At 47.9% G+C, this 26,668-nt stretch overlaps 1 protein-coding gene across 7 annotated transcripts in view; it reads right to left on the bottom strand.

The window, feature by feature from the left end:
- Sephs1 (selenophosphate synthetase 1) overlaps nt 1-6,800 on the bottom strand; it is a 29,592-nt gene extending 22,792 nt beyond the window's left edge. For 2 of the 7 annotated variants that reach the window (XR_006072435.2, XM_006974661.4), the window contains exons 1-2: nt 6,662-6,800; nt 3,797-4,070 (exon numbers count right to left, since the gene is read on the bottom strand). Coding sequence is in view for 4 of the 7 variants with exons in the window: in XM_006974661.4 (XP_006974723.1) it covers nt 3,797-3,989 (193 nt within the window). In the remaining 3 variants the exon portion in view is untranslated. Of the gene's footprint in view, nt 1-2,209; nt 2,308-3,796; nt 5,902-5,927; nt 6,078-6,661 lie in introns of those variants that run through there. The other 5 variants (XM_076572751.1, XM_076572750.1, XM_042278118.2 and 2 more) reach the window with 5 other exon arrangements.
- Nucleotides 6,801-26,668: the final 19,868 nt, after the last annotated feature.

Genomic DNA, 26,668 nt, shown 5'->3' with positions numbered 1-26,668 from the left:
TGTTAATGAACTGATATAGGAGGGCCCAGCCCACTGTGGGTGGTACCATCCCTGAGCAAGAGGTCTCTGGCTGCCTAAAAAAGCTAGCTGAGCAAGCTAGCACACAGCACCCCTCCCCCTTGGCTTCCCCTGGTGAGGGAGGGACTGTAACCCGAAAGCCAAATACCCCTTCCTCCCAAGCAGCTTTTGGTCACGGTGTTTATCACAGCAACAGGAAAGCAAACTAGGACAACACACTTCTTCCACAAGGGTCAAAGAGTCACCAAACCAGCCGTAGGCGGTAGGTTCACCCGACTGAGGCTGCATTCCAGTGCAGTTCTACTCACAAACCCGTGGCAGGTCAGATTTGTACCTGGAGCCACAATGAGTGAAGCACTGATGTAAAGGAGAGGCCCTGGTGAGCTGGATGACAGGCCAGACCACTGCTTCAGTTAGACCAGACAGGCTAAGAGAAGCACATGGCAGAGGAGGAAACTGTCCAGAAACTGGAGCTCAAGGTGCCATCCTGGACTGTGGCTTGTATTAGGTTGATAACACATGACTGTGGATCATGTGGATGACTGACAGGAAGAGATGAGCCTTACAGAGAGGATGTAGACTCCAGGAATACTACCAATAGGCCTTCATCCACAAAAAAAGGGGAAGTCAGGACAGTATCTATGGGAGGCTGGGGCTGGGACTCAGGAGCAGAGTAGGCCTGTTTAGCATTCACACAGCCCTGGGTTTGATCACACACACACACACACACACACACACACACACACACACACACACACACACACCTTTCTCTGACATAGGAAGGAAGGAAGGAAGGAAGGAAGGAAGGAAGGAAGGAAGGAAGGAAGGAAGGAAGGAAGGAAGTCTGAGATGCGTCTCAAAAAACTAGAGCTTCAAATTGAGAGCCAGGAATAGTCCAGGTAGAGGAACAGAGTAAGGTGGTCCTGGGCGAGGTTAAATGCAAGACTGAGAAACTCAAACCAACCTATGGGGAATTCTAGGTCTTCTTAAAAAGTGAAACCCTCTATCAAGAAAAGAACACAGTCATCACACTATAGTTCCAATAGCACATGCTTCACAGCTTTCTCTCAAGTTCTTAACATCCCTTACCTCGTGTGCTGGCTAGTTGGATGTTCACTTTACACAAGCTAAAGTCATCTGAGAGGAGGGAACCTCAATTAAGAGAATGCCTCTGCAATGGGAGAGCTGGACCCATCCCTCACCATGCATGCGGGAGAGCTGACCCTGACTCTTGCCTGAGGGTAGCAGTCCCAGTGGAGGCCTGGACTGACCAACTCAGCTACCATCTAGGCCCACATTCAGGGCTTTGAGTTGGCCCACCCCAACATCTACCCAATCTATGACCTGCGGAAATGTGTGAAGGGACCAGTCTGCAGAACCACAGCCACCGGATCTCCATGGCTGGAGCACAGAAGATATCTGAGAGAAGTTTTGGTGAGAGTTCAGTATCGATGGTGTAGAAGAAGCCAGAGGTCTTAACCAACCAACAACTCATCGCAAAGAACATTTGCAAGTAAAGCTGTTTGGTCAAAAGGGTAGACCATGTGACACACTGTGGCTCCCAAGACCACTACGACAAAGAGAATATATGATAAAGGAGGGAAAAGACGGAGGAGCAAAATTTTTGTTGTTGTTTGTTTGCTTGTTTTCTTCTGAGGAAGAAGTCCACAGGGTGGAGCAGACATGGAAGGACTGAGAAATGAATGGGATTGGGGTAAATGTTATGAAATTCTCAAAGAATCAATAATTAGAAAACTATGTTTAAGCCGGGCGGTGGTTAATCCCAGCACTCGGGAGGCAGAGCCAGGCGGATCTCTGTGAGTTCAAGGCCAGCCTGGTCTCCAAAGCGAGTTCCAGGAAAGGCGCAAAGCTACACAGAGAAACCCTGTCTCAAAAAAAAAAAAAAAAAAAAAAGACAATTATGTTTAGAAAGAAAGAAAGAAAGAAAGAAAGAAAGAAAGAAAGAAAGAAAGAAAGAAAGAAAGAAAGAAAGAAAGAGAGAGAGTGTAGCTTGAGTTTTCCTGCCTTGCCCACAGTCAGGACAAATCTTTGTCACCCGCCAGTCCCACAGCCGCTCAGACCCAACCAAGTAAACACAGAGACTTATATTGCATACAAACTGTATGGCCATGGCAGGCTTCTTGCTAACTGTTCTTATAGCTTAAATTAATCCATTTCTATAAATCTATACCTTGCCACGTGGCTGGTGGCTTACCGGCATCTTCATATGCTGCTGGTCATGGCGGCTGGCAGTGTCTCTCTGCATCAGCCTTCCACTTCCCAGAATTCTCCTCTCTCCTTGTCCCACCTACTTCCTGCCTGGCCACTGGTCAATCAGTGTTTAATTTATTGACCAATCAGAGCAATTTGACATACAGACCATCCCACAGCAAGAGAGAGAGAGAGAGAGAGAGAGAGAGAGAGAGAGAGAGAGAGAGAGAGAGAGAGAGAGAAAGAAAGAAAGAAAGAAAGAAAGAAAGAAAGAAAGAAAGAAAGAAAGAAAGAAAGAAAGAAAGAAAGAAGGAAAATACCTCCATAAGATCCAGCTGTATGTAGGGCATTTTCTCAATTAGTGATTGATGGGGGAGGACACAGCCCATTGTAGGTGACGCTATCCTGGGTTGTGGACCTGGGTTCTTTAAGAAAGCAGGATGAGCAAGCCCTCTTGAGCAAGCCAGTAAACAGCAGTCCTTGGCTGGGGATTTAGCTCAGTGGTAGAGCGCTTGCCTGGCAAGCACAAGGCCCTGGGTTCGGTCCTCAGCTCCAAACAAAACAAAACAAAACAAACAAACAAACAAACAAAAACCAGAAGTCCTCAATGACCCCTGCATCAGCTCCTGCCTGTTTTACATCATGCATATAATAAAATACACCCAAAGAACTGTATTTCAGAGCCTAGAATTTCTTCTGAGCTCTGTGTTTAAGAAAGGGAAACCACTAATGATATAAAGAACTTAGAAAAGAAAATAACATTGCCCTCAGCTCCAGTTGGCACTCTGGGGTCAATTTCAAATTCATGCTGTCTTCTCTCCTTTGTGTGCATGTGTACGGATGATGGGTATGGGTGAAAGTGCATGTGTGTACATGCATGTGTGTACATGCATGTGCAGGCCAGAGCACAACCTCAGGTGTCCGTGCTCAGACATAGCTCGCCTCTTTTTGAGACAGTCACTGGCCTGAGAATCAGCAAGTAGGCTAGACTGGCCAGCAAGCCCCATGGACACATCTGTCTCTTCCTTCCCTGTCCTGGGATTACAAGCATACTCCAACACCCACACACCCACACACACCTTACTTTTAAAGATCTGAGTACGGAGGATCCAACTCACTGAGGTCCTCGACCTTTACAACTGAGCTATTTCCCCAGTCTCCTGTCCTGAGTCTGCTGCAGTCTTGTGTCCCAAACATCTGCCAAGAACCCCTAGTCACCGCCTCTAAGGCAACACCTTCACTAGGGCAATGAAGAGAGCACGGCATTGTAGAGGCCACTTGAGAGAAAGGACAGAAAGGAGTTTCTGCTTATCCTCAGCTAACCAAAAGACTAAAGTGAAAAAGGTCTTACTGTAGTATAACGATGTCACACATATACTCTATAATTTAAAAACTGCCAACCACATGCCCTGATACTTTTTAAATTCTTCCTTTAAATAAGTGACATTACCAGTTACACTGGCTATTGAGATCCCCTGACAGAACGAAGCAACACAGGGAGAAATCTGGTTGGTAACTGTTGACCACACTTCTGGGTGGCAGAGTATCAAAGAAATGGTATACATACCAAGCCGTGGCATAACAGCTCCCAGAAACTGCTCATCTTCTTGGAAGTGGTTCTCTTGTAACGATTCCAGCAATTTCTGCAAGACATCTTGGGGCACTTTGCAGCCTGTGCCTTTCAGTTCTGTAAACCTGGTTAGGCGGAAGCTCTTGTCCAACTCATAACTTTCGGGGTTAAAGGACTCCCGAGAAGACATGGTTCTGGGGCCACACTCTCCACGGTTCAGCCCCGCCCCTCCCTCTCTCTTGATCCACCGGCCTTTCTAGTTGTGATCCACCTAGGTACCACCAAAACACAAAAAGTCACCGTTAAAAGACTCTGAACTGGTATTTGTCAAGAATCAAGTGAATGAATACCCATCAGAGAAAGGTGCAAGGACTGGACTTGCCTAGACCACAGGGAAATACTGTGTCAGTCAAGCTGGAGTACCAGATGATGGATACCATCAGAGACACCTAGTGAAGACCCGATGGTGGGAGTGTGGTTATAATGGTGGCTCCGAGGGCGCGCTCATGTGACACCTGCCAAGTGGGCAGTTACTCCAAAGTTCCTCTGGGGTACAGGGCTAAGAGAACTGGTGTGTACTGTTTGTCAGACTGAAAGTTCTATGCTTTGGAAGGCAGACGTGCTAGCTACTGTGACTTTCCTGAAAAACTTCACACATAATAATAAAACAGCCACCAGAAACTGCAGAAAGCGGGACACAAATGCATCCCATGGATTTTTTTTTTTTTTTTTTTTTTTTAAATCAAGACAGAGTCCCTCTACATAGTTCTGACTGTTCTGGAATTCACTATATAGACCAGACTGGCCTCACAGAGATGCACCTGCCTTTTCCTCCCAAGTGCTGGGATTAAAGCTGTCCACCACTATGCCCGACAAAATTCTTCAAGACATTAAATTCTGATTTTAAAAACAGGTTTCCTTCCCAACCAGACAACACAGTACCAATAATGGGAGAAGTCACCGAAGGACACTACTTAGAAAACAAACAATGACAAACCCAAACACTTCCAATGGCTGTAAAACACAGTGAGGTCTGTGTTCAAGAGTGCTTTGCAAAGTTCTCTGATGTTTTTAGCATTCCTAGAAAGCAAACATCCCGCCCAACAAACCAGTACACATACCACTGACAACAAACTACTGCTCATTACTAGCTCATTACAAAATGAAACAGTATCACACGAAATCACCAGTATTACGGTTCTGGGCACCACTCGCTGTATTTCTGGCACAAGCTCCTCTGTTTGCAGCCTTCCATCCAAATCAAAACTCAGTAAGTGCTCCCAGGGTTTACAAACTTTCTGACTGATGCTTTATTGGGCATAGGATTACATACACCCCAAGTTTTAGGATCGGTTTCTCCTATAAAATTTATGATCGAGATCATAATTCCCATTTACAGAGTTTTCCATCGCCCAGGAATCACTCATTTAAAATAAATTTCACAAAGCCCCAATTTGGGCAGTAATCCAAACTGTTGTTACAGACGTGACAGGAGCAATGATTTCAGCGGGAAACTACAGGCACAGACTTCCTACATCATTCAAAGAAACCAAACTTCTCCAAAGAGCGCTGCGAACCAAGCAAGTTACCAAGAGTGGGAATTTCGATGCTAGTTCGGAAAAAGTGGGAATTACAATTCAAACTCCCTCGCAAAAACCAACCAACCAAACAAACAAACAAAAACTTGCATTTAACCCTGCCTCATCTCTACCAGGTAGAGAAACCGGAAAACCCTATTTGCATAAGGAATCTGTTTTCCTACCTCCAATCCTATGCCCTCAAGCCCAAGGAAGGAAAGGGATTCTGCCGAGTCCCTTTCTTTTTGCACGTTACATTTCTCAACACTGTCTGGCTAGAAAAGTTTAAAAACACATCGAGAAAACTCAGTTCTAAAACTCAAGTCGACGGAGACGTAAGTCACATGGGCTCATCCTCAGAGGAAACTCCAGCTATGCGGGGAGGATGAAACTGGGATGTGCTTTGGGGGAGCGCTAAGTCCAACCTGGAAGCCACATGTTTACACCTTTAAAACAATGACATGAATACTTAAAAGATCGCGTTTAACCCCTTCGCTCCCGCGTGCGGGGCGGGCTCAGGCCACGGGGGTGCAGCGGGGCAGCCGACCTACCTCGCCGCCGGTCCCCGGGGCCCCGCGCGTGGCCACAGGCCCGGGAGCCGCGGCGGGCGTGCCGAAGCCCCGCGCCCTCCATGGGGCCGGACGCGGAGGATGCCACCCGGGGGACACCTTAAATCTCCGGCTGCCGCCTTTAAAGGCACGGCGGCGGGCGCGGGCCGCGCTCTTTGTACGGTGCCGCGCCGCGCCGCGGGCAGGGCCATGCCACGCCACAGGCCCGCCCGGCGTCGCCGCGGCCGCGGTGGCCGTCGCCGGCGGGGACCGGAGGGACACGAGGGCCGAGTGGGGGCGGGGGAGGCCCAAGGCGCAGCGCCAGGACACCGGCGGCTACGGCGCGGCGCGCGGGCGGGCGCGCGCGGGCGGGCGGGCTGGCTCCCCGTCCGCGCCGCCACACAAAAATGTCGGCGGGCGAAAAGATTAACCCCTGCGTGGCCGCCGCCGCCCTCCCCCTCCGCTCCTCCCTCCTTCCCCGGACTCCGCGTGCTGCGGCGGCGGCGGCGACGGCGGAGGAGGCAGCGGCGCGGGCGGCGCTTCTTTTTTAAAGCGGCCCCACCAAACCCTGGGCTCGGCCCCTCTCCAGGCAGGGCGCGCGAAGGGCCCCGGTGCACGGCTCCCCGGCCGTCCCGGGCGGCCCGGAGGGGGATTTGCAACGGCCGCGCCGGGCCTGCGGCCCGATATTCCCCTTTAAGCCTGCTGTCTCGCCCCCCCTCGCCAGGCCCGCCGCTTACCGGCTCGCTTTGCGCCCTCCGCCTCCTCCCGAAAACGGGCCGCGGCGCTCCCACAATGCACCGGGCGCGCCGGGCTCCCTTAAGCGTCGCCTGAATAAAAATGCTGCTCCCGGTGGCGGCGGCACGGCCCCGCGCTCTGGACGCCGCGTGGAGCTCGGCCTAGGCTGGGCGCGGCCCTCCGGGAACCGGGCCGCCGCGCTCCCGCCGGCCGGGCGCGCGAGGGTCCCTTTAAGAGCGGCCACCTCCCTTTAAGAGGCGGCGGGCCGGTGGCCGGAGCGGCTCCGTGTTGCTGGTGGCGGTGGCGGCGGTGGTGGTGGCTGCGTGCGGCCCGGGAAGGGGGCGGGGGCGCTGTGCAGAGGCCCGAGCGCGGCAATGATTGGTCTCGGGGGAGGGGTGGGGGGTTGCAAACCCAAGGAACGGTGGCATCCGTTGCATGATGCAAAAAAAAAGGGGGGGGGTAGATTGATTTCAAAAGTTGCGAGTTGCATTCGTAGCAACCTTGAGTGATGGGGCCACCTACTTTCGCACCCCACCGATCCGCGGGAGAGCACCAGAGTGGTTTTTTTTTTGCACAACCTGGTCGGGTGCCGACCCCCCCGCAACACCCGCGGGACGCGGTACCTGCTCCCGCATCTCTGCTGCTTCGAGACAGTGACCGTGGGAACAATTTACAGAGGAGTGCGGGAGCCAAGGACAAACGCCTCAGCCCCAGTGAGACGTTTGAAAATCAACTTAAACCCGCGCTTCGTTCTCAGTGACTCCCATCTTTTCCTCGTTCTATTGTTTAAGCCTAGCTCCGCAGTTCAGGGGACTCCCAGTGAAATGTGCACATGCCCTGTAAAGTTTCTTGAATATTTGACGCGCATTTTGGGGAGGGGGGAGTTTATGTTGCCCGGTTGCATCATTTGTTCTTCCCATGTCCTAGTAAACATGGCAGACTGGTCCCGTGTGCTTGAATTGACATTGGTGATGCAGTTTCATTTCATGGAGTAACTTCAGATTTCCGACTTGGTAATGCATTGCGGATGCAAAGTGCTTTCATTTGAAGGGCTTCCCTGGAAAGCTGAGCAGCGCGAACTTGGTTTGGAATACGTCCTCATATTCCAAATTATTTGGGAGCAGAATTGTTGGGGATAACCGAACTGGGCTTTTATGGCTGTTTTAGGTTTGCGTGCTACGCAGATGTCCTTTTCATTCCTGAAATTGCTGTTTGCCGGTTTCTTAGGACTGGAATCTAGGATTCAAAGTGTGGCCAGATGGATGCAAGTGCCTCCTGTCTGTGTTTTTTTCTCCACAATACATTTGGGAGAATACAGTAGCACCTGAGCTCCTAGCCTGAGCTCCTTAGCGTTAGACTTCTGAACATCGCTTTATTGTTGATGAACATGGAGTTTCCTGTGAATGGTCGGGAGAGGGCACAAACACAGTCACCAGGTACCACTCCAGGGCTCTGGAACCAGAGGGAGAGGGTTATAAAGATACCTTTGTATCTTTAAATTTGAGTTTGCATTTTGAGCAACGTAACTTTTTTTTTTTTTTACTCTCAGTTTGAAAAAGTGATTTTATTTATTTTGCAAGAGAGAGAGAGAGAGAGAGAGAGAGAGAGAGAGAAGCGAGAAGCTTTAGGATGTGGGGGATTCCTGACACAGCAGAGGTCAGTAGAGATTGGTGTGTCACTCCAAGGAGTTTGAGCTCTGTGATAATGTTGAAGGATGCTCTTTCCCAGTGGAGATGAAGCCATGCTCTGGTTATCGGGTTATTGTGCTGGTGAAACCGTACTGAGGCTGCACATGTACTTGAATTGAAAGGTGGTGGTGGTGGGGCAGCCACAGGAAAGGATTTGATGTGATTGAATGTGTACCGAAGAGAGGAGTAAGCATCAGATCCCCCAGTTTTTAATTTGGGGGACTGGATGACTAGTGAGTGATGCTTCTGATATGGGAACCACTGGGAAGCAAACAAGTCTCGGGACGAAGAGCAGCCTCCTAGATACTGAGTTCTGTACTGAATACTCCAGGCAATTGGGAAGCCAGTTTGGGGTTTGAGGTGCAAATCTCTGTCTGTATCATCAGCAAGTAAATCCTACCTCAAAGAGAGGCGGGATTATTGCAGAGGGAGATCATGGACCCAGCACGGCCCACTTGGAAATGCAAGGCCTGGGTGAGCCGAAGGCTCTTCCCTACCTGTAAGTAAGCACTCCAGATGCATCCCTTCCTTCCGCTGACCCTGGGCTGGAGATCTTCAGCAGCGCTGAAACAGTTCTCTGCCTTTTTCACAGTTCTGGGGCATGGAACCCAGGGCCTTGTGCGTGCTAGGTAAGAGTTCTGCCACAGAGCTCTACACTCCAATCCCCAAACTCCTGGAGTCTAGGAGTCTCTTGATGGACCCACAGATGCCTTGATTCATCTGGGGCAGCTCTAGACCCGTGAGGCCAGCTAACCCAGTGGGCCACTGTCTGTCCCTCTCGTGCTGCCTTTCCCACGGGTATTGCTTTGCCACCACATTCCCTCTAAGCCTTTCTTCTTGTCAACCTGTCCTTCCTGAGGGCTCCCCTGAAGAGGTCCTCAGAACCCCATTCCAGGGAGCCACCTCCCTCATATCCTCAGGTTCTGCTGGCTCCATCTGAAATGGAGTTCCTCTGGCTTGTACTACCATGCTAAGACTTACTAAAAATAAGACTTGACCAGCTACCCTATAAAAGTTACATCTGGCAGGTGCAGTGAGTTGGCTGTGTCCTCCCATTCTCAAAGAGATGTTCAAGTCCCACCACACTTGCACAGTGCATGTGAACACACCACACTTGCACAGTGCATGTGAACACACCACACTTGCACAGTGCATGTGAATGTGGCCTCATTTAGAAATAGGGCTAGCTGGAGTTTAGCTTACTACTAGAGTGTGTGAGGCTCTGGGGTCCATCTCTAACATCGTCAAAAACAACAGTACTAAAGAACTCTTGGGGTTGGGGCTTTAGCTCAGTGGTAGAGCACTTGCCTAGCAAGCTCAAGGCCCTGGGTTCGATCTTCAGCTCCAGAAACAAAAACAAAAACAAACTTCTGAGTGTCGGAAGTATGCTTCATTGAATGAGGCAGGATTTTTGCTAACACCAGTAGAGCGTGCCTCTATGACTGGAGTTGATAGTGGTCACTGCCACATATATACAGGAAAGAAAAAAAAAAAAAGAACTCTTGTAGAAATGGAGTCTTTGCAAATGAAATCAAGTTAAAATGAATCGGGATGAATTCAGATGGGTCTTAAATCTAATGGCTGGCTGGGCTATGGTGGTACCACACCTTTGATCCCAGTACTCAGGAGGCAGAGGCAGGCAGATCTCTGTGAGTTCGAGGCCAGCTTGGTCTACAGAGTGAGTTCCAGGACAGGCTCCAAAGCTACAGAGAGACCCTGTCTCAGAAAAACAAACAAACAAAAAGCCTAATGGCTGGAAGTGTTCTAAGGAAAAGGGGTCAGAATGGGGAGATGGGAGACGGTTCTGTGGGAATAAGTGTTTGCTGTACAAGCATAATAACCCGGGTTCCAATCCCCCATCCCATATAAAAGTCCACTTAACAGGCATAAAAGCTGTAGCGCAGGTGTCTGTAGTCCTAGTGTGTGTATGGGGAGGTGGGAGGCAGCCAGCCTGGCCTGCACAGCAATGAAGCGATCTTGTCTGAAATAAGGTAGAAAGTCAAGGGAGAGCTGGCACCTAAGGTTGTCCTCTAGTCCTCCACATGTGCATCACACAGGACACACAGGCAGCTACACAAACATGCCAAAAGAAAAAAGGACAGCCAGACATGTTGGTACAAACCTGCAATCACAGCACTTGTGAAGCAGAGGCAGGTCATGGATTTGAGTTTTAGGCCGGCCTGGGCTACAAAGTGAGACCTGTTTAAAAAAAAAGAAAAGAAAAGGAGGGGTACTGAGGTGTTGAGTGGTTAAGAGCACTTGATGCTCCTGCAAAGGACCTGGGTTCGATTTCCAGCACTACAATGTTCTTCAGCACTATCTCTAACTCCAGTTCCAGGGCATCCAATGACCTCTTCAGACCTCCTTGGGCACTAAGTATAGTTGGCATTTTCTTTGGGCCACCAACCAGCTCCCAAATAAAGACAGAGACTTATTGTTAATTATGAATGCTCAGCCCTAGCTTAGGCTTGTCTCATTAGCTCTTTTAATTTAACCTTGTTTCTATTCATCTACGTTTTGCCTCAGAGCTTCTTACCTTTCTTTTATTCTGTATGTCTTACTTTGCTGCTTCCTTCATGTCTAGCTGGCTGGCCCCTGGCATCTCCGTCGTCTCCTTTCCTTTCTTCCCTGAGCCTAAATCACTCCTACTTACTCCCTCTGCCCAGAAGCTCCACCTATACCTCCTCTCTCTATTGGCCATACAGCTTTTTTATTAGACCAGTCAGGTGCCTTAGGCAGGCAAAGTGAAACAGCAACACATCTTTATATAGTTAAACAAATATCCTGAAACAAATGCAACACATCTTTACATAGTTAAACAAATATTCTGAAACAAACAAATGCAACACATCTTTACATAAACATATGCAACACATCTTTACATGGTTAAATATTCCGAAGCAACTAGGCTTGGATGTGGTGCTTCTACATACATCAGGCAAAAGCACTACACATAAGTAATTTATTTTCTTAAAATGTATTTTTGGAGACATGGCCACATAAAAGACAGCTCTACGAAGACAGTGGCCAGGAATGGAGAGTGATGCAACCACAAGGAAACGGCTCAAGGACAGCCCACAAACACTAGCTTCTGGAAGAGGCAAGGAAGCGGTCTTCCCTAGAACAGAAGGAACAAGCTCCGCCACAGGGATGACACAGTTCAGCACCGTCACTACTGCAGCCTGAGGAATTTCCCCTGATCAGTTGGTTAGGGACCTTGACGCAGGTAAAACCAGATCCCTGGCTTCCACACAAAATCATCTCAGGACTGGTCAGAAGAATGAGTGTATTAAAAACAGACAGAGAAAGAATAAAGCACACCCAGAGCATGAGTATGAGCTTCTCGGGAGTCATGGATTATTAAATAGCATTTTAAACACAATTTTTTTTTTTGAGATTTGTTTATTTTTGTACGTTGGGGTTTTGCCTATATGTGTGAGGATTCCAGGTACCCTGGCACTGGAGTTACAGACAGTTGTGAACTGCCATGTGGGTGCTGGGTATTAAACCCAGGTCCTTTTGGAAGAGCAGCTAATGCTCTTAACGGCTGAGCCATCTCTCCAGCTCCTAACACAGATCTTAAATGGGGATGGGGGAGTTAAGAGAGAGGTGCTCTGGGAATGAAGACACACCCAAGTGTGTGGGCTCCTCAAAGGAGAGTAGCAATTAAGTGTCTTAGCAGGAGACTTATGTATCCTTTTGTGGCTTTCAATGAGCATCTCAGAGGGTTCCTAAGATTTTTTTTCCTTTTCTCTCTTCCATGCCTGATATTAGCTTCAGTGGTTGCCTCCATGGGATTATAACCTGATTAGATCAATCTAGATGTTGTTAGGATTGCAGAAGGAGATTAGGACAATGTCCCTTTACTGTAAAGGGGGTTTCTGGCAAGATTCTAAGGAAATCACAGCTGTGCAGCTGGGAAGGGAGAAAGGCATTAAGTAAATGTTGTTGACTATGTTGAAATTCTTTTTAAAGACTGAATTTTAAATGATGTTTATGTGTCTCTCTGAGGGTATGTGCATATGAGTGCCAGGACCTGAAGGAGCCAGGTAAGTCAAATCTCCTGGGGCTGGAGTTCCAGGCAGTTGAGAGCCACCCAATGGGTGCTGTGAACCGAACTCAGGTCCTCTTCAAGACAGTACACAGTCTCAACTACCAAGCCATCCCACCAGACCCACTTTCTTTTTATCTGAGACAGGGTCTCACTATGTAGTCCTGGCTGTCCTGGAACTCATGTAGAACATGCTGGCCTCAAACTCACAGAGATCTGCCTGCCCTTGCCTCCTAAATGCTCTTGTGCTGGGATTCTTAGCCGTGGAGAGTTTCACCCAGGCTCCTTTCCTTCTCCATATCCCCTGGTTTTCTCTGTTCTTCTATTCTGTTTCACATTGACACCTAATTTCAAGTTACAAGCCTCCAGAACCCAGAAAATTGATTTATACCACTTTTTTTTTTCTTTTGGTTTTTCAAGACAGGGTTTCTTTGTGTAGCCCTGGCTGTCCTGGAACTCAGTCTGAAGACCAGGCTGGCCTTGAACTCAGAGATCCACCTGTCTCTGCCTCCTGAGGGCTGAGATTAAAGGCATGTACCACCACCATCCAATGATTTATACCACTTTTAGAGTACCCAGTCGTGGAGCTGAGAGATGACTCGTAACTTAGAAATGAATACTCCTCTAGCTGCAGCAGGCAGCTCAGTCATCTGTAACTCAAATTCCAAAGCGATCTGAGACCTCTGGCCTCCCTGGTGAATGAAAAGAAGAAGTAAAAGGAAAGGACGTGACTGCTCCTATGTATGGTGGAGGGTTTTTTATTATTATTATTATTTACTTATTTTTATTTATTTATTTTTTAAGATTTATTTATTATGTATACAGTGTTTCTGTCTGCATGTATGACTGCAGGCCAGAAAAGGGCACCAGATCTCATATACAGGTGGTTGTGAGCCACCATGTGGTTGCTGGGAATTGAACTCAGGACCTTTGGAAGAGCAACCAGTGCTTTTAACCTCTGAGTCATCTCTCTAGCCCGAGAAAGTTTACTGTATGTAGGTGGAAGTTTCTGTCTCACCCGGTCCTGTAGCTATTCAGTCCCCAAAAAACACACAGAGGCTTCTATTAATTACCAACTGGTCTATGGCTCAGACTTCTTGCTAGCTAGCGATTAAATCTTAAATCAACCCATTCCTATTAATCTATGTGCGGAGAGGGGAGAGAGGGGAGCCAGGTGCAGCAGCCAGGAGGGCAAAGGGTAAAAAAGTGTGTGTGTGGGGGGCAGGTAACCCAAATGGCTGGAATATATATGGAAGAGCCGCTGGGGGAGGGGCAGCCCTTCCCTTCTGGGCTGTAGAGTTGTTGGGCGTAGAGGACGGGGTATGCTAACCATACTTTGAAAACAGGTAGGGACTGAGGGATGCTGGGAGAACCTGGTGGCCTGGTCCACTCTGATATGTAAAATAGAGGCCTCAGCCATTTGTCTCAGGGTTCGAGACTTAACACCCGGCAGCACACCTCATGTACACATACCCACACACAAACATACATCTTATAGTCCTCTGGCAGTAGCTCATCTTTGTTAAGAACCTACTACCATATAGGGTGTGCCTCCCATATAAAGCGTTTTAGAAGCTGCCTCTCCACAGGGCCCTGAGGTAGGAGGACGCATTAGGCACTTTTCCTGGGGCCGGGAGGTGTGTGTGTGTGGGGGGGGCGGGAGGCTCAGACTAAGTCATTTTCTTGGTTGCTATCTTAGTTAACAGTCCCACGAGGTGAATCTCACAGAAGAATTAGGGATAAGGGGTTATTTGGGGACTGACCCCAGAAGCTTTAAGTGGGCAGAAAGAAACTAGGAAGGGAGGGAAGCTACAAGGGATACTAATCAAGGGCTATGCATGGAGGGTAACTGGAACTCAGCCTTACTGAGCTCCTTAAGAAACCATGGTACGTGCCTCCCACCAGGATGCGCTGTGGAGAAAGGCATTAAGTCAATGTTGTTGACTGTGCTGAAATAGTGCTCACCTATAAATGTCCCTGTCTCCAGAAGAGTGCATATGGTATGTCACAAGGAAAGAAAAATGTATGTTCCAGATGGAGTGAAATGTACTAATCAGTTGTGCTTAAAATAGGGCAATTATCTTGAATTATTGGGGCGAACCAGATTATGGGGATAACTGCAAAGTTCCTTAAGAATGTAAGAGACATAGCACAGGCCTGTAATTCCAACTACTCAGAAGGTTGAGGCAGGAGGATTGCATGACCAAAAGCAACCTGGAGAGGAAAGGGTTTCATCTGACAGGTTATGGTCCATCGTGAAGGAAGTCAAGGCAGGAACCTGGAGGCAAGAACTTATACAGAGACCACGGAGAAATGACTCTTACTGCCCCAAGTTTTTAATTGAAAATATTTTTATATAATACATTCTGATCATAGTTTCCTCTCTCAGATCCTCCCCATCCAACTCAATGCCTTCTTTCTCTCTCCTTCTAGAAAACAAACAGGCAAATAAAATAAACCAGAATTAAAACAAACAAACAAACAAAAAAATCCAAGGGGGGGGCAGACACAAAAACCACAAAATCAGAAACCATAATATACAAGCAAAAGATCAGTAAGGGGAAAAATACCCAAACAAAACAATATAAGAAAAAAAAATACCCTTGAGTTCATTTTGTATTGGCCATCTACTGCTGGGCCTGGGCCACATACCCTTAGGTGTGGTTTATATATCCCACCCCGTGAGACTCCACTGGAGAAAACTAATTGTTCCTTTGCAAGCAGTTTTCAATTAGAGATGGCTTCTCGGTTAGGGATGGGGCTCATGCCCACTTCCCCCTCTCGGCACTGGGGCCCCATCTGGCTTGGACCTCTGCAGACCCTGTACCCACTGCCAGTCTCCGATAGTTCTTCTGTGCTCTTAACCGTCTTTCAGCCTCCTCTTCCCCCACTTCTGCATAGCTCTCTGAGCACTGAGGGGTTGAAATATGAGAGGCTCTCCTCTGTCCTCAAGCGTTTGGGACTACCTGCTCATATGTTCATGTTCATACTGTCACAGATGACGACTGGAAGCCAGACACACCCAGAATGGGAAGGAAAAATGGGAAGTAAAGCAGAGAGAGGGGCCCGGGGACAGTGGGAGAGAAGTGGGGGGCTAGACAGAAGATACAGATGTGTGGGTGGGTGTTTCAGGCTGGCTATTGCCTGCCATAAGAAATCATTAAATAAAAATTGGCTCCAGAATGTTCCAGAGTTAACTACAGCTCACCATTCTCCAAGCTAGGGTGAAGCTGTTTATTCATAGTCTTGGTTTTCTGCTTTGACTCTAAGGCATCCTTTACCCTTTGCCCTAGGATGGGCTACTTTTCCTTGATAATCTTTGGTCAGAGGCCGCCTGAGATAAGACTCCCAAACTCTTCACCCTGCTCCTCACTCACTGTCCTTGACATTTACTGTGGGTCAGCAGTGTGCTAGCCTTATGATGGAGCCGGTTCTGGAGTTAGACCTGGCTTCTGCGTCTCCAGAATTGAACCTGGACAGAGAAGATGAAAGATGAGGGCTGGGCAAGGTGGCACAGGCTTGTTATCCAAGTACCCAGGAGGCTGAGGCAGGAGGATCATGAGTTTGGGTCTAGATGAGGCTATATAGTGAGTTCCAGAGTAGCCTGCCTACATAGTAAGATCCTGTCTCAAAACAGAATAAAACACAAAACAAGGAAAGCACTAGAGCAAACAGAAACACAAGCTGAGGGAAACACAGAGAACGGCGCAGGAGAAGAGTAAGTATCATTTATCCAAACTTCCTCGGGGCACTCTGGTCTGGGACACAGCACACAGCGTTTCCTTTTCCAGGTGTCATTTGGCTTTGACCTTGGCTGGAGTTTCTCTGAGCACTGTGCCTTCCTCTGTTCTTCAGCACCGGGTAGAAGTCCGCAGTTCTGTTTCCTTCCAGGACAGTGAGGTTTCGACCCCGTTGCTTGACAGGTGCTCCGAGTGACAGATGGGTGGCTGCAGTCATGAGGCTTTTCACCTGCAGAGTGCTCCATTCCTGTGAGGGGGAGGGACATCCCGACTCGTGGCAGCTGGCGATTTCTTAGCTCCAGGCCTGGCATCTGGTTGATTCTGCTTCTCTGAATTTTTCTTGAATGCATCCATTCATGTCCTTGTCCATGGATTTGCCTTAATCCACACTCCACTCACCGGCTTGCTGACATAAGTCTTTGCCTCCATCCTCCATCCCAGTCCACTTATAAGTTTTTCCCAGTGGTGCTTCTCCTAGGCATAGCACAGGTGATGCTGTACCCTGTCCTGAATACTGGGGGGTGGGGTGGGGCTCTGTCTATAGAAGCAAGGCTTTCATTCTTGAACCCAACACCTGAAGCTAGCGGTGAAGGACACATCAGTCCGCTGCATTCATGTGCAGTGGCAAGATTCTAAGACCCCAGTGAAGGCCCTCCCTTTGAAATTCCTGGGAAAGCCTAAGGTGTTCACTTATCTCCAACTGAAGATCATTGATGCCTTACATTAATGCTTATTGAAGTCACCCTGGCACCAGAGACTTGTCCTTATCCTTGAAATGAGATGAAAAACATCAGAATTTATGGAGGTCAAGAACAGCCAGCGTCTCTTCCTGTTTTGATCTTTAGCTTAATTTAGCACGTGTGTGTGTGTGTGTGTGTGTGTGTGTGTGTGTGTGTGTGTGTTATGACAAAACTTTTCCTGGAGAGATGAAACACACTTATCTTCTCACCCCAGAGAGGTAACTCACGACAGACCAAAGTACGAATACCATCAAAGTCCAACTTGGTGAGCCAATAGGTTTTATTGGGGTTACTTACACGAGTATGGCTCAGTGGTTACTTACAGGAGCAGAAATAACTCAAAGGCAGCTGCATCACCAAGGCCCACCCCAGCACGGGTGACAGCTCACAAAGCTGGGACCCTGGAGCCCGCAGGCAGCTCGGCAGTTTTGAGAATGTCCTTTCAGGGTCTAAATGTCTCTTGACATCTAGAATGTCTCCTTGGTCTAAACCTCTTCCAGGCAGTTCTGTTTCAGTCTTTGCAGCTGGGCTCTGCTTACTCCCACAGAGAGGGACCTAATGAATCTGGTCAGTTTCAAGGACTTCTGAAGCTGTTTTTGTGTTCTTTACCTCCCTGCTAAAGGAGCTCCCCGGCAGGATGGAATATTTTGATCTCAGAGGAGACTGCTCACAACAATGTGGTATGTGCCGTATATATGCATGTGTGACTCATGTATATGCATGTGGGGGGGGGGGTGCCCATGCTTATGCACAAATGCTAAAGGAGGGTCTTGGGTGTTGTGGTTTGGCACCCCACCTTATTCCTTTAAGATAGGGTCGCTCTCTGAACTGGGAGCTAGGCTTATGGACGGCAAGCGCTATCAATCTTCCTGTCTCTGCCCCTCATAATGCTAGGGTTGCAGGTGCATAGAAAGCCATGCCAGCTTTTCGGTGGGTGCTGGGGATCTGAACTGAAGCCCTTAAGCGCTGCAAGCGCCCTTCCCCGCTGAGCCATTTCCTCTGCCTCTCATTTAGCTTTATGAGATAGAGTTTCAGGCGCCCTAGAACTCGCTCGCTATGCAGCTGCGGCTGACCTTGAACTTTTGATCTTCCCGCCTCTACCTCCTGTGTGCTGGCATTACAGGTGTGCACCACCACACTTGGCTGAGCTCTAGCTTTAAAAATGGAAAATGCCAACAGTGGTGCATTGATTATCGGATGAATGGATAAAAGAAAAGCAGCATTCAGACACAGTGAAATTGTATGCACCCACCCTCCCCTCCAAAGGAGTCCAGTGTTGTCATTTGTTTCAAAGGTTGTTAAGTGAAATTAGTCAGGCGCAGAAAGACAAGTGCCATCTGTTCTTATTCTATAGAGTCTAAAACATTGGTCCCACAGAAGCAGAGAGGAGAATAGGGTTACCAGAGGCTGGGAAGGGAGGGAGACGTTGAGCGACAAGGAGCAGAATAGAGTTAGGAGGGAGGAACGGCTTCAGGGGTTCTCTGCTACATCCCAGTGATGGTAGTTCACAATGATTTACTATGTATCTCAAAGTAAGTAGAAGACTCTGAAAGCTCCCAGCACAAAGAAATACTAATTACACCAATTTGATGATTACATGATGAATACATGTATCTAGTTAGTGCCTATCCATGTAAATGTATGTAATTATGTGTCAACTAACAGTAAGGCATTACAGCCAAATGTATACATTTAATGATGTAATGCTTTTATGTACACTCCCACAATGCAATACAACTGTGCTAGTTACTGGTAAATTAGTGACGTCATAAAAGAAGTTTGTCTTTTGTGGTAATATTTTATTTGTGTTGAAATGTGGTGGTATTTTATTTGTGCTTTAATAAATAAAGCTTGCCTAGAGATCAGAGGAAATAGCAAGCCATTTTAAGTAAACAAAGAAGTCAGGTAGAGGTAGCACACGCCCTTAATCCTATCACTTAGCAGGCAGGATCTCTGTGTGTTCAAGGCCACACTAGGGAACAGAGCCAAGCGTGGTGACACACGCCTTTAATCCTAGTACCAACCATAGAGGCCTGGAGGTCTGTACAGACAGACAGAAAGTGACAGAGCTGTGTAGGAAGAGGAGGTGAGGTAGCTGGGGTGAGAGAGCCAATGAGAGGACAGAACAGCAAGGCAATAAGGGGGGGGGGGCAGGTAAGACAGGAAGTAACTCACATTTGGAAGCTGCAGAGTTGGTGAGGTAAGGTTCGCTGGTGGCTATTCTTATTTCTGTGATCTCTCTAAGGCTTTCACCCCTATATTTGGCTTCGTGTTTTTTATTTAATATGACTATTTAAAAAATTTGTCTACAGTCTTTATGCTTTTAAAAGTAAAGCTATGACCTCAAAGTGAGAAGGTTTAGGTCTGTCCTTATTTTCTCTTCCTTTCTTCCTTCTTTCCTCCTCCCAACCCCTTCTCTCTCCCTTCTTCCCTCCTTCCTTCCCTCCCTCCCTCCCTTCTTTCCCCCTCCTCTTCTCTCCCTCCTTCCTTTCCCCCTCCCTCCCTTCTTTCCTTTCTCCCTCTCCTCCTTCAAGAAACAACAGAGTGACTGCTCTCGTCCTTCAAGTCATGTTATACTGTGTAGCCTCAAACTCACCATCCACCTGCCTCAGCCTCTCACCAGCTGGGAGCAGAAACACATGTCACTGTGTCTTGTTTAAGAAAATATAAAAAAGCCCAAACCAGAAAAGAAAATATCAATAATTTTGACAATACTAACGCTTCTTTTTTCCAATTTTATTTATTATTTATTTTTTTATTATCAGCTTAATACAGTATAAGTTTTTTTTTCTGAATACCTTTTATTGAAGGAGGGAGGAGGCTTACAGCACAATGGGAGAACCCCAGAGGGCAGAAGTTTGCTACCATATTTTACAATCTTGCATCTAATCTGTTAACGCCCATTTTGCAGGATACACAGACAAGGAAGGATCTTCCCTTAAGCATTCAGGAGGGTGGAACCCAGCAGGGAATTAGCATAGGGAGGATATCAAGGTCAAGGTTAGCAAGCAAGGCAACAGTTACCCAAAAACGGTGTGTGTGTGTGTGTGTGTGTGTGTGTGTGTGTGTGTGTGTGTGTGTCAGGGCCCTATAGGTTCCCCTTTTACTAAAAAATGAGCTTCTGACTTAGGTTGCATGGGACGTCAGCAGGTCACTTTACCCGTCATGGAGACACCTGCCCAGGCCACACAGGCACTCTGTCTTAGGTTGGTGAGTGCCCCCCAGGAATTACCCGTTTCTGAATACTCATTATCATACAGGCTCAATCATGTGTGAGCTGCAGAGCTAACCGCTGCCAAAGATCTCAAAGTGGCTCTGGGCTTGCAATCTGTGTGTTCAACACAGAAAAGACCAACAGAGGTCCTATCCCACCCATAGCCAGTAGGCAACTGAGCCATTCCCTTCCTTAACGAGCCTTACTGCAAATTGGAGTCCTTGTAAGATGGTATCCCAAAAGCAAATGGAACTTGAGTTTATAAATTTATAATTTTCAAAGCCAATCAAAATGTATATAACTATTGAATTAAATTTATCATGCCCAATAGAATGAAAGATAACTAATTGTGGGCTACTTTTGCTGCCAGGCTCTCCACTGTGCTAGCTGTAATACTAACACTTCTACGTGATTAAAAAGCTATTCAACCCACATAAAAAGACAAGCCACAGACAAGAAGTTGGTGTTTGTACTGTTGCTGTGCTGTTGAATCAATAATCAACAAAGCAACACTCCAGAATATATAAAGAACTCGACAAATTAAAAAAAAATTAGAAAAAGTGGCAAAATATAAATAAGTAGGGAGTTCATAGAAGAGGACAGCCGAATGGCATGCATGAAAAGATTTTCAATCTCACCATAATCCAGAGAATGCAAATTAATAATTTTTTTACTTAGCACATTGGCAAACACGAAAAGCTTAGCGAGATTTAATTATTTATTTATCTATCTATCTATTTATTAGTATGTGGGCGATGGCAAGCCTGTTGTTGAGTCCAGAGGACAATTTGCAGGCATCTGCCCTCTCCTTCCATCGTTTGGACGCCAGTGATTGAACTAGGACCATCAGAGTTAGTGGAAATTTCCTCTGCAGCTGAACTATCTTGTAGGCACATGGGGGAACTTGGTTCTCTTTCTCTCCGCTGCTTTATTACTTTTTGTGTGAGTGTGAATGTGCATGTGTGTGGGGGCATGTGTGCCCATGCCTGTACAGGTGGAGGCCAGAAAAAGACTGGGAGTCTTGTTCCAGCTTACTCCTTTGAGACAGAGTCTGTCATTGAACCTGGAGCTAAGCTGGCAAGGAGCTTGGAGCTCTCTCTCTCTCATTGGAGCTCACTTCACCTTGACGTGTGGTTGGATGCTGTCTGGTAAAGGTGAAGCTATACACACCCTCTCACCCATCAGCGGCTCTTCTGGGTGGATGCATGCGCAAAAGGTGTGCGTAATATATAAAAATTAGAAATACAGTTCCATCAAGAAGGGTGCATGTCTGTGGTTCCTACACTCGGGAGGTTGAGACAGGCATGGCCTTGGAGAGAGAGAGACAGAGACAGAGAGGAATGGAGTATGGGGGTTCACTGTTGCTGGCCTCTTATGGCGATAAGGGCAAAGCTTCTGGAGGCTGAGGAGACATGGATTCTTCCCTGGGGCCTTCAGAAAGGTGTTGCCTTCATCTTGATTTTTAACTATCTCTGTCATATGTTATCTGTTACTATAGTGTGTGTGTTGGGGAAGGCAGAGAGAAATCTCAGCCATCATTCTTCAGGAACTGTCCACCTTGCTTTTGAGACAAGGTTTCTCATTGGCCTAGATTCTGGACCCTAGAGTTTGCCAATTAGGCCATGCTGACTGGCCAGTGAGTCCCAGGGGTCCACCTGTTCCCACCTTCCCAGTGCCGGGATTACAGTCGAGGCCTACCATTTTTACTTTTTGTTGTTTGGGGTTTTTTTTTGGGGGGGGGTGAGGGGGTGGGAGTGAGACAGGGTTTCCCTGTGTAGCCCTGGCTGCCCTGGAAGTCGCTCTGTAGACCAGGCTGGCCTCGAACTCACAGGGATCCACCTACTTCTGCCTTCCGAGTGCTGGGATTAAAGGCGTGCACCACCACTACCGAGCTGTTGTTGTTGGTCATGTGGGTTCTGGGGGTAGAACTCAGGTCCTTGAGGTTTTGAAGCAAGCACTTCCTGGGCTGAGCTACCTGCCCAGGCCTGCTAGTGCCGTGTTTCTGACAAGTTTTGCCTGGGTGTCTCTGGAGGGCTGCTTGTGTTGCGGATGCCTGGCTAGATGCTGGGTACTGTGGTAAAACTGCCTGGGACCCTTGCTGCCATCTTTCTGTCCTCGGGAAAAGCTACCTGGCCTATTCAAAAGGAGGGGAGGGTTATTTGGCATCTGTTTGAGTTTTCTGAGGTTTCCATCTGGGGCTGCTTGGCCCTGTGGCTTTGGGCAGGGCATCGTGACTGGGGGTGTGGTAGAGCAAAGCTGCCTAACTCATGGCGTCTGGGAAGGAGAGAGGGAGAGAGGAGGAGAGGAGGAGAGGGAAAGGAAAGTGGGGGAGGCTCCGGGTTACCATGTCCTCCTCCATCCCCCAGGGGGTCCACGACCACCCAGTAGTACCACAGGTTGAGAACCAGGTCTTCAGCTTTTGGGATTCACTATCAAACCATACCAGCCTTAGTCTTAGGACACATTCTTTTACCGTGGCTTTCAAAGGCCTGAACCTTGATGGTGGTGGTGATGGCAGTGCACGCCTTTAATCCCAGCACTTGGGAGGCAGAGGCAGGGGGATCTCTGAAGTCAGGGCTAGACTGGTCTACAGAGTGAGTCAGGGCTACACAAAGAAACCCTGTCTTGAAAAACAAACAAACACACACACAAACACAGGCCACTCTGTTGCTGGAGGGCTTCTCTCCAGGTTCCACCAAACCCCGCAGTCCCACAATCCACGTATAAAATAATCACTCAGACACTCATATTACTTATAAACTGTATGGCCGTGGCAGGCTTCTTGCTAACTGTTCTTATATCTTAAATTAACCCATTTCTATAAATCTATACCTTGCCACGTGGCTGGTGGCTTACCGGCGTCTTTACATGCTGCTTGTCCTGGCGGTGGCTGCAGTGTCTCTCCCCCTTCTTCCTGTTTCCCCAATTCTCCTCTCTCTTTGTCCAGCCTATACTTCCTGCCTGGTCATTGGCCATCAGTGTTTTATTTATATAGAGTGGTATCCACAGCACCACTCCCTAGATGCTCCACATCTGCTCCCCACCTGCACCCCTGGAACTTGGTGGGGAAGCACATTGGGGCCTGCTGCCCCTGACCTGCTGACTGACACTGGGGGTGGGGGACAATCTGTGCTTTGGTGACCCTTCTAGGGACACTCCGGTGCGCACTCAAGTCTGGGAACCTGTGGGGTGTTTACCCACCACCCCCACAGTTCCCCAGAGTTTTCTTGAGTGTGAGCAGCAGGAAATATTAGATAGAAGGATTTATTGCGGAGAATCTTGCAGAGATAAATGCTGCGGGCCGCAGGAATATCATAAGAACTCAGCTGGTTATGGCAAAGTCACTACCTGGAGGGAACAGGGAATTCCTCCAGAGGAAGCCAAATCCCAAGGAGTTTTTGGTGTTACTTGGCTTGTTATATATCAGCTGTATTCTGTTATGAAAATCATGTGTGCCTTCATAGTTTTCCCAACTGATTTTTCCCTAAGAAGGGCTAACAATGTGGACTGATCACTCTCTAGACATACACATTCCAGGCATTTGGAGAACAGCCTCAGAAAAGGCTTTCTCTGGAATCAGTATCTCCCTTGGCCACTTTCAAGGACTAAAGGAGACATCACCCAGGTGGTCACCCAATTTCCGAGGACTAACAGTGATAACAACCCACAGGCGAGTCTCCTGACTTACGGTAAATTCCACAAGGAGACACCGCCTAGGTCAGGTGGATGTTAAGTAATAGCTTTACACAATTCAGCTCAGACCCTCCTTTCTTACAGTCTTACTAACTTTATAGACCGCTAACTCCTTACCTAACCACTTCTAGGAATATTTAGATAACCTTCTGCACTGACAGCTATGCTCAGACAGAACCCCAGTTCAAGCCTCCCTGTAATTATCATTATTGGTAGCATCCGGCCAGGTCCATCCTCAGATGGAGGAAAGTACCTTATCAGAGATACCTCCATACTTTCTAAGAATAGACTTAAGCATCCAGCCTACCTGTTTGAGAAGGCCTGGCGGATGTGCCAATTAAGCCTTACTTCCTCCTTTCCCAAACCTTACCTCCAGTTCCAGATCTCCCTTTAACTATCACCAGAGGCATCTAGCTGTACACAGGTTGCCTAGCGACTGAGCACACTTTCCCCCACCCTGCAGAAAAACGGCAGGTAGCTTGGACAGATATGAGCCACAGGAAAAAAGAAGACAGTTTTATTTTCTCCCATTGACCTAGCAACTTATAGATTCTTTTTTTTTTTTTTTTGGTTTTTCGAGACAGGGTTTCTCTGTGTAGCTTTGCGCCTTTCCTGGAACTCACTTGGTAGCCCAGGCTGGCCTTGAACTCACAGAGATCCGCCTGGCTCTGCCTCCCGAGTGCTGGGATCAAAGGCGTGCGCCACCACCGCCCGGCTCAGATTCTTAACATTTTCTACTAATCAAGTTTAAGATTATAGTTGAGCACATAAGAGCCCTCTTCTTAGATATTACCTGAATTCAGCCTTTAGTTAATTCATTTCCTCATTGGTCACTTCCCTTTGGGGTTGCAAATGATAATTAACAGTTATTGCCTCTCAATGTGATTCTTATCACCCCTCTGTTTGACCCTGGAAGCCTGGCTTTATATACCAGGACTTCCAGGGCACAGGGGGACTGAGAAGAAAAAAGAGAATGGAAGAACTAGATGGGTAAGAACTTGAGAGGATCGAACTGAGATGGGGAAGAATTAGATTGAAGGGCTAGAAGAGATGACAAGAAGAACGACATGGAAGATGAGGAAGAGCCAGATGGGGAAGAACAAGATGAGGAAGAGCCAGATGAGAGAGAAGGAGACGGGAGAGGAGCTGATAGGGGAAAGAACTAGATAGATGAGAACCTAGAAGGGACAGAACTAGATGAAGGAACTAAGATAGAACCTAGAGGGGACAGTAGACAAATATAGAGAAATCAGGCAAGGAAGGAGCTAGGCATGAGAGCAGAATAGAAGCTGTGTAGAGAGAGAACTATCACAGAATAATAATAAAGTGTATGAACTAAGGAGTTTCGTGTACATGGATTCATTTCTTTTCATCAAAGATTAATTATCAGCTGGTTGTAGATTCTTCCCGGACCCTGGGAGGGGACTATCGAGGGGCTGGACCTCCATAGTCCCTGATAGATAAACAGATAGAAAATAAAGGATAGCCTCGAGAGGGCCTGGAACCTTTTCCAACGGGCCCCGACTGTCTCTGCCCCAGGGTTTTTATAGAGACGCCAAGGGGTGGAGCAAAAGACCTCTTCCCCCAGTATAGCCAAGTGCAGACCATCTCAGACACCTGCACTCAGGCCCGTGGTCCTGATCATCCTCTATGCGGACCTGCTGGGTAAAGCCACGAGGAACCCGAGAATGGGCTCCCACAGGAACCTCGGCTCTGATGTGATAAAAGAAACACTACCTCTTTGTAGATGAAATTTCGTCTACACCTCTTCCCTGCACCCAACTCACCAGAGGTTTCTGCAGGGTTCCCAAAACAAAAGAACTTCTCTTTAAATTTTTACATGCTACTCTTTCATCTCGGGCCATAGATGCCACCTAGAGACAGCCCAAGTGTTATTTATTATGCAGCGCAATGTTATTCATTAAGGGGTGCTGTTTACCGTAGGAGAAAAGCCATGAGGTACAACAAAGCCCACTTTAAGAGTTTACTAGGGAAAAAGGACAGAAGGGGGTGCTTAGGCCTATGGGAAATGACTGTGCAGGAAGAGGTGAGGGAGGGGTATTTGGGGCTTGCTTTTATTTTATGGATTCCCCTGCACATGCGCATATGGGCTTCCATAAGCTGTGCCACACATGCACATAGATTACATGATCACGCAGTGCACAGGATTTCGTAGGATGTAAGGCCCTGAGATGACTAAGTATCTTGCCAGTGCATGCTTGGTCATGGGGGAGTGGCTAGGGATTCTATCACCTAGCTGTAGTATCACTTGCCCTGTGGTGTTCAGAGCACCAGTTTGGATAGGATCTGTCTGATTCTTCCCGGAAGCCCAGGTCTCTTTGGGAGCCTCTGTGGGCAGCATTCTAGATACCACCCCAGTGACAGAGCTCAGTCTTTCGTAGAGGTGCTTAGAGGTTGCCACCCTTTCGCGTCATCCTCAGGAATGCCATCCTCCTTTGAGGCAGGGTCTCTCTCACTGGCCCAGAGCTCACTAATTAGACTAGATTGGCTGTCCATCAAACTTGAGAGATCTGCCCCCCCCCCCCAGTGCCGGGATTGCCAGTGTGTACCACCATGCTCATTTTTGTGTGGGCGTGGGGATCAAGCCTACACCACACGCTTGCCCGGTAAGCTGTTTACTTAGCGTGGCTTTTACAGCCCCTGAAGACGTGGCTTCCCTTTCTCTCTGCTCCTCCTTTGTCTGAGATTCAGGAAATACACAGAGTACTTCTGCTGGCTCATGGAGGCTGTGCTTTCCTGTCTCTGAGGCTATGCTTTATTATTATTTTATCTTATTTTTCTTTCTTCTGTCTGGAACAGCTGCCCAGTACCACAGTTCCACTGCCCCATCCACATGCAGAGCTTATCTCTCCAAATTAGCCT

The sequence above is a fragment of the Peromyscus maniculatus genome, chromosome 5 (genome assembly GCF_049852395.1).
Source record: "Peromyscus maniculatus bairdii isolate BWxNUB_F1_BW_parent chromosome 5, HU_Pman_BW_mat_3.1, whole genome shotgun sequence".
Classification (NCBI taxonomy): Eukaryota; Metazoa; Chordata; class Mammalia; order Rodentia; family Cricetidae; genus Peromyscus; species Peromyscus maniculatus.
This window is presented reverse-complemented; position numbering and strand designations above follow the sequence as displayed.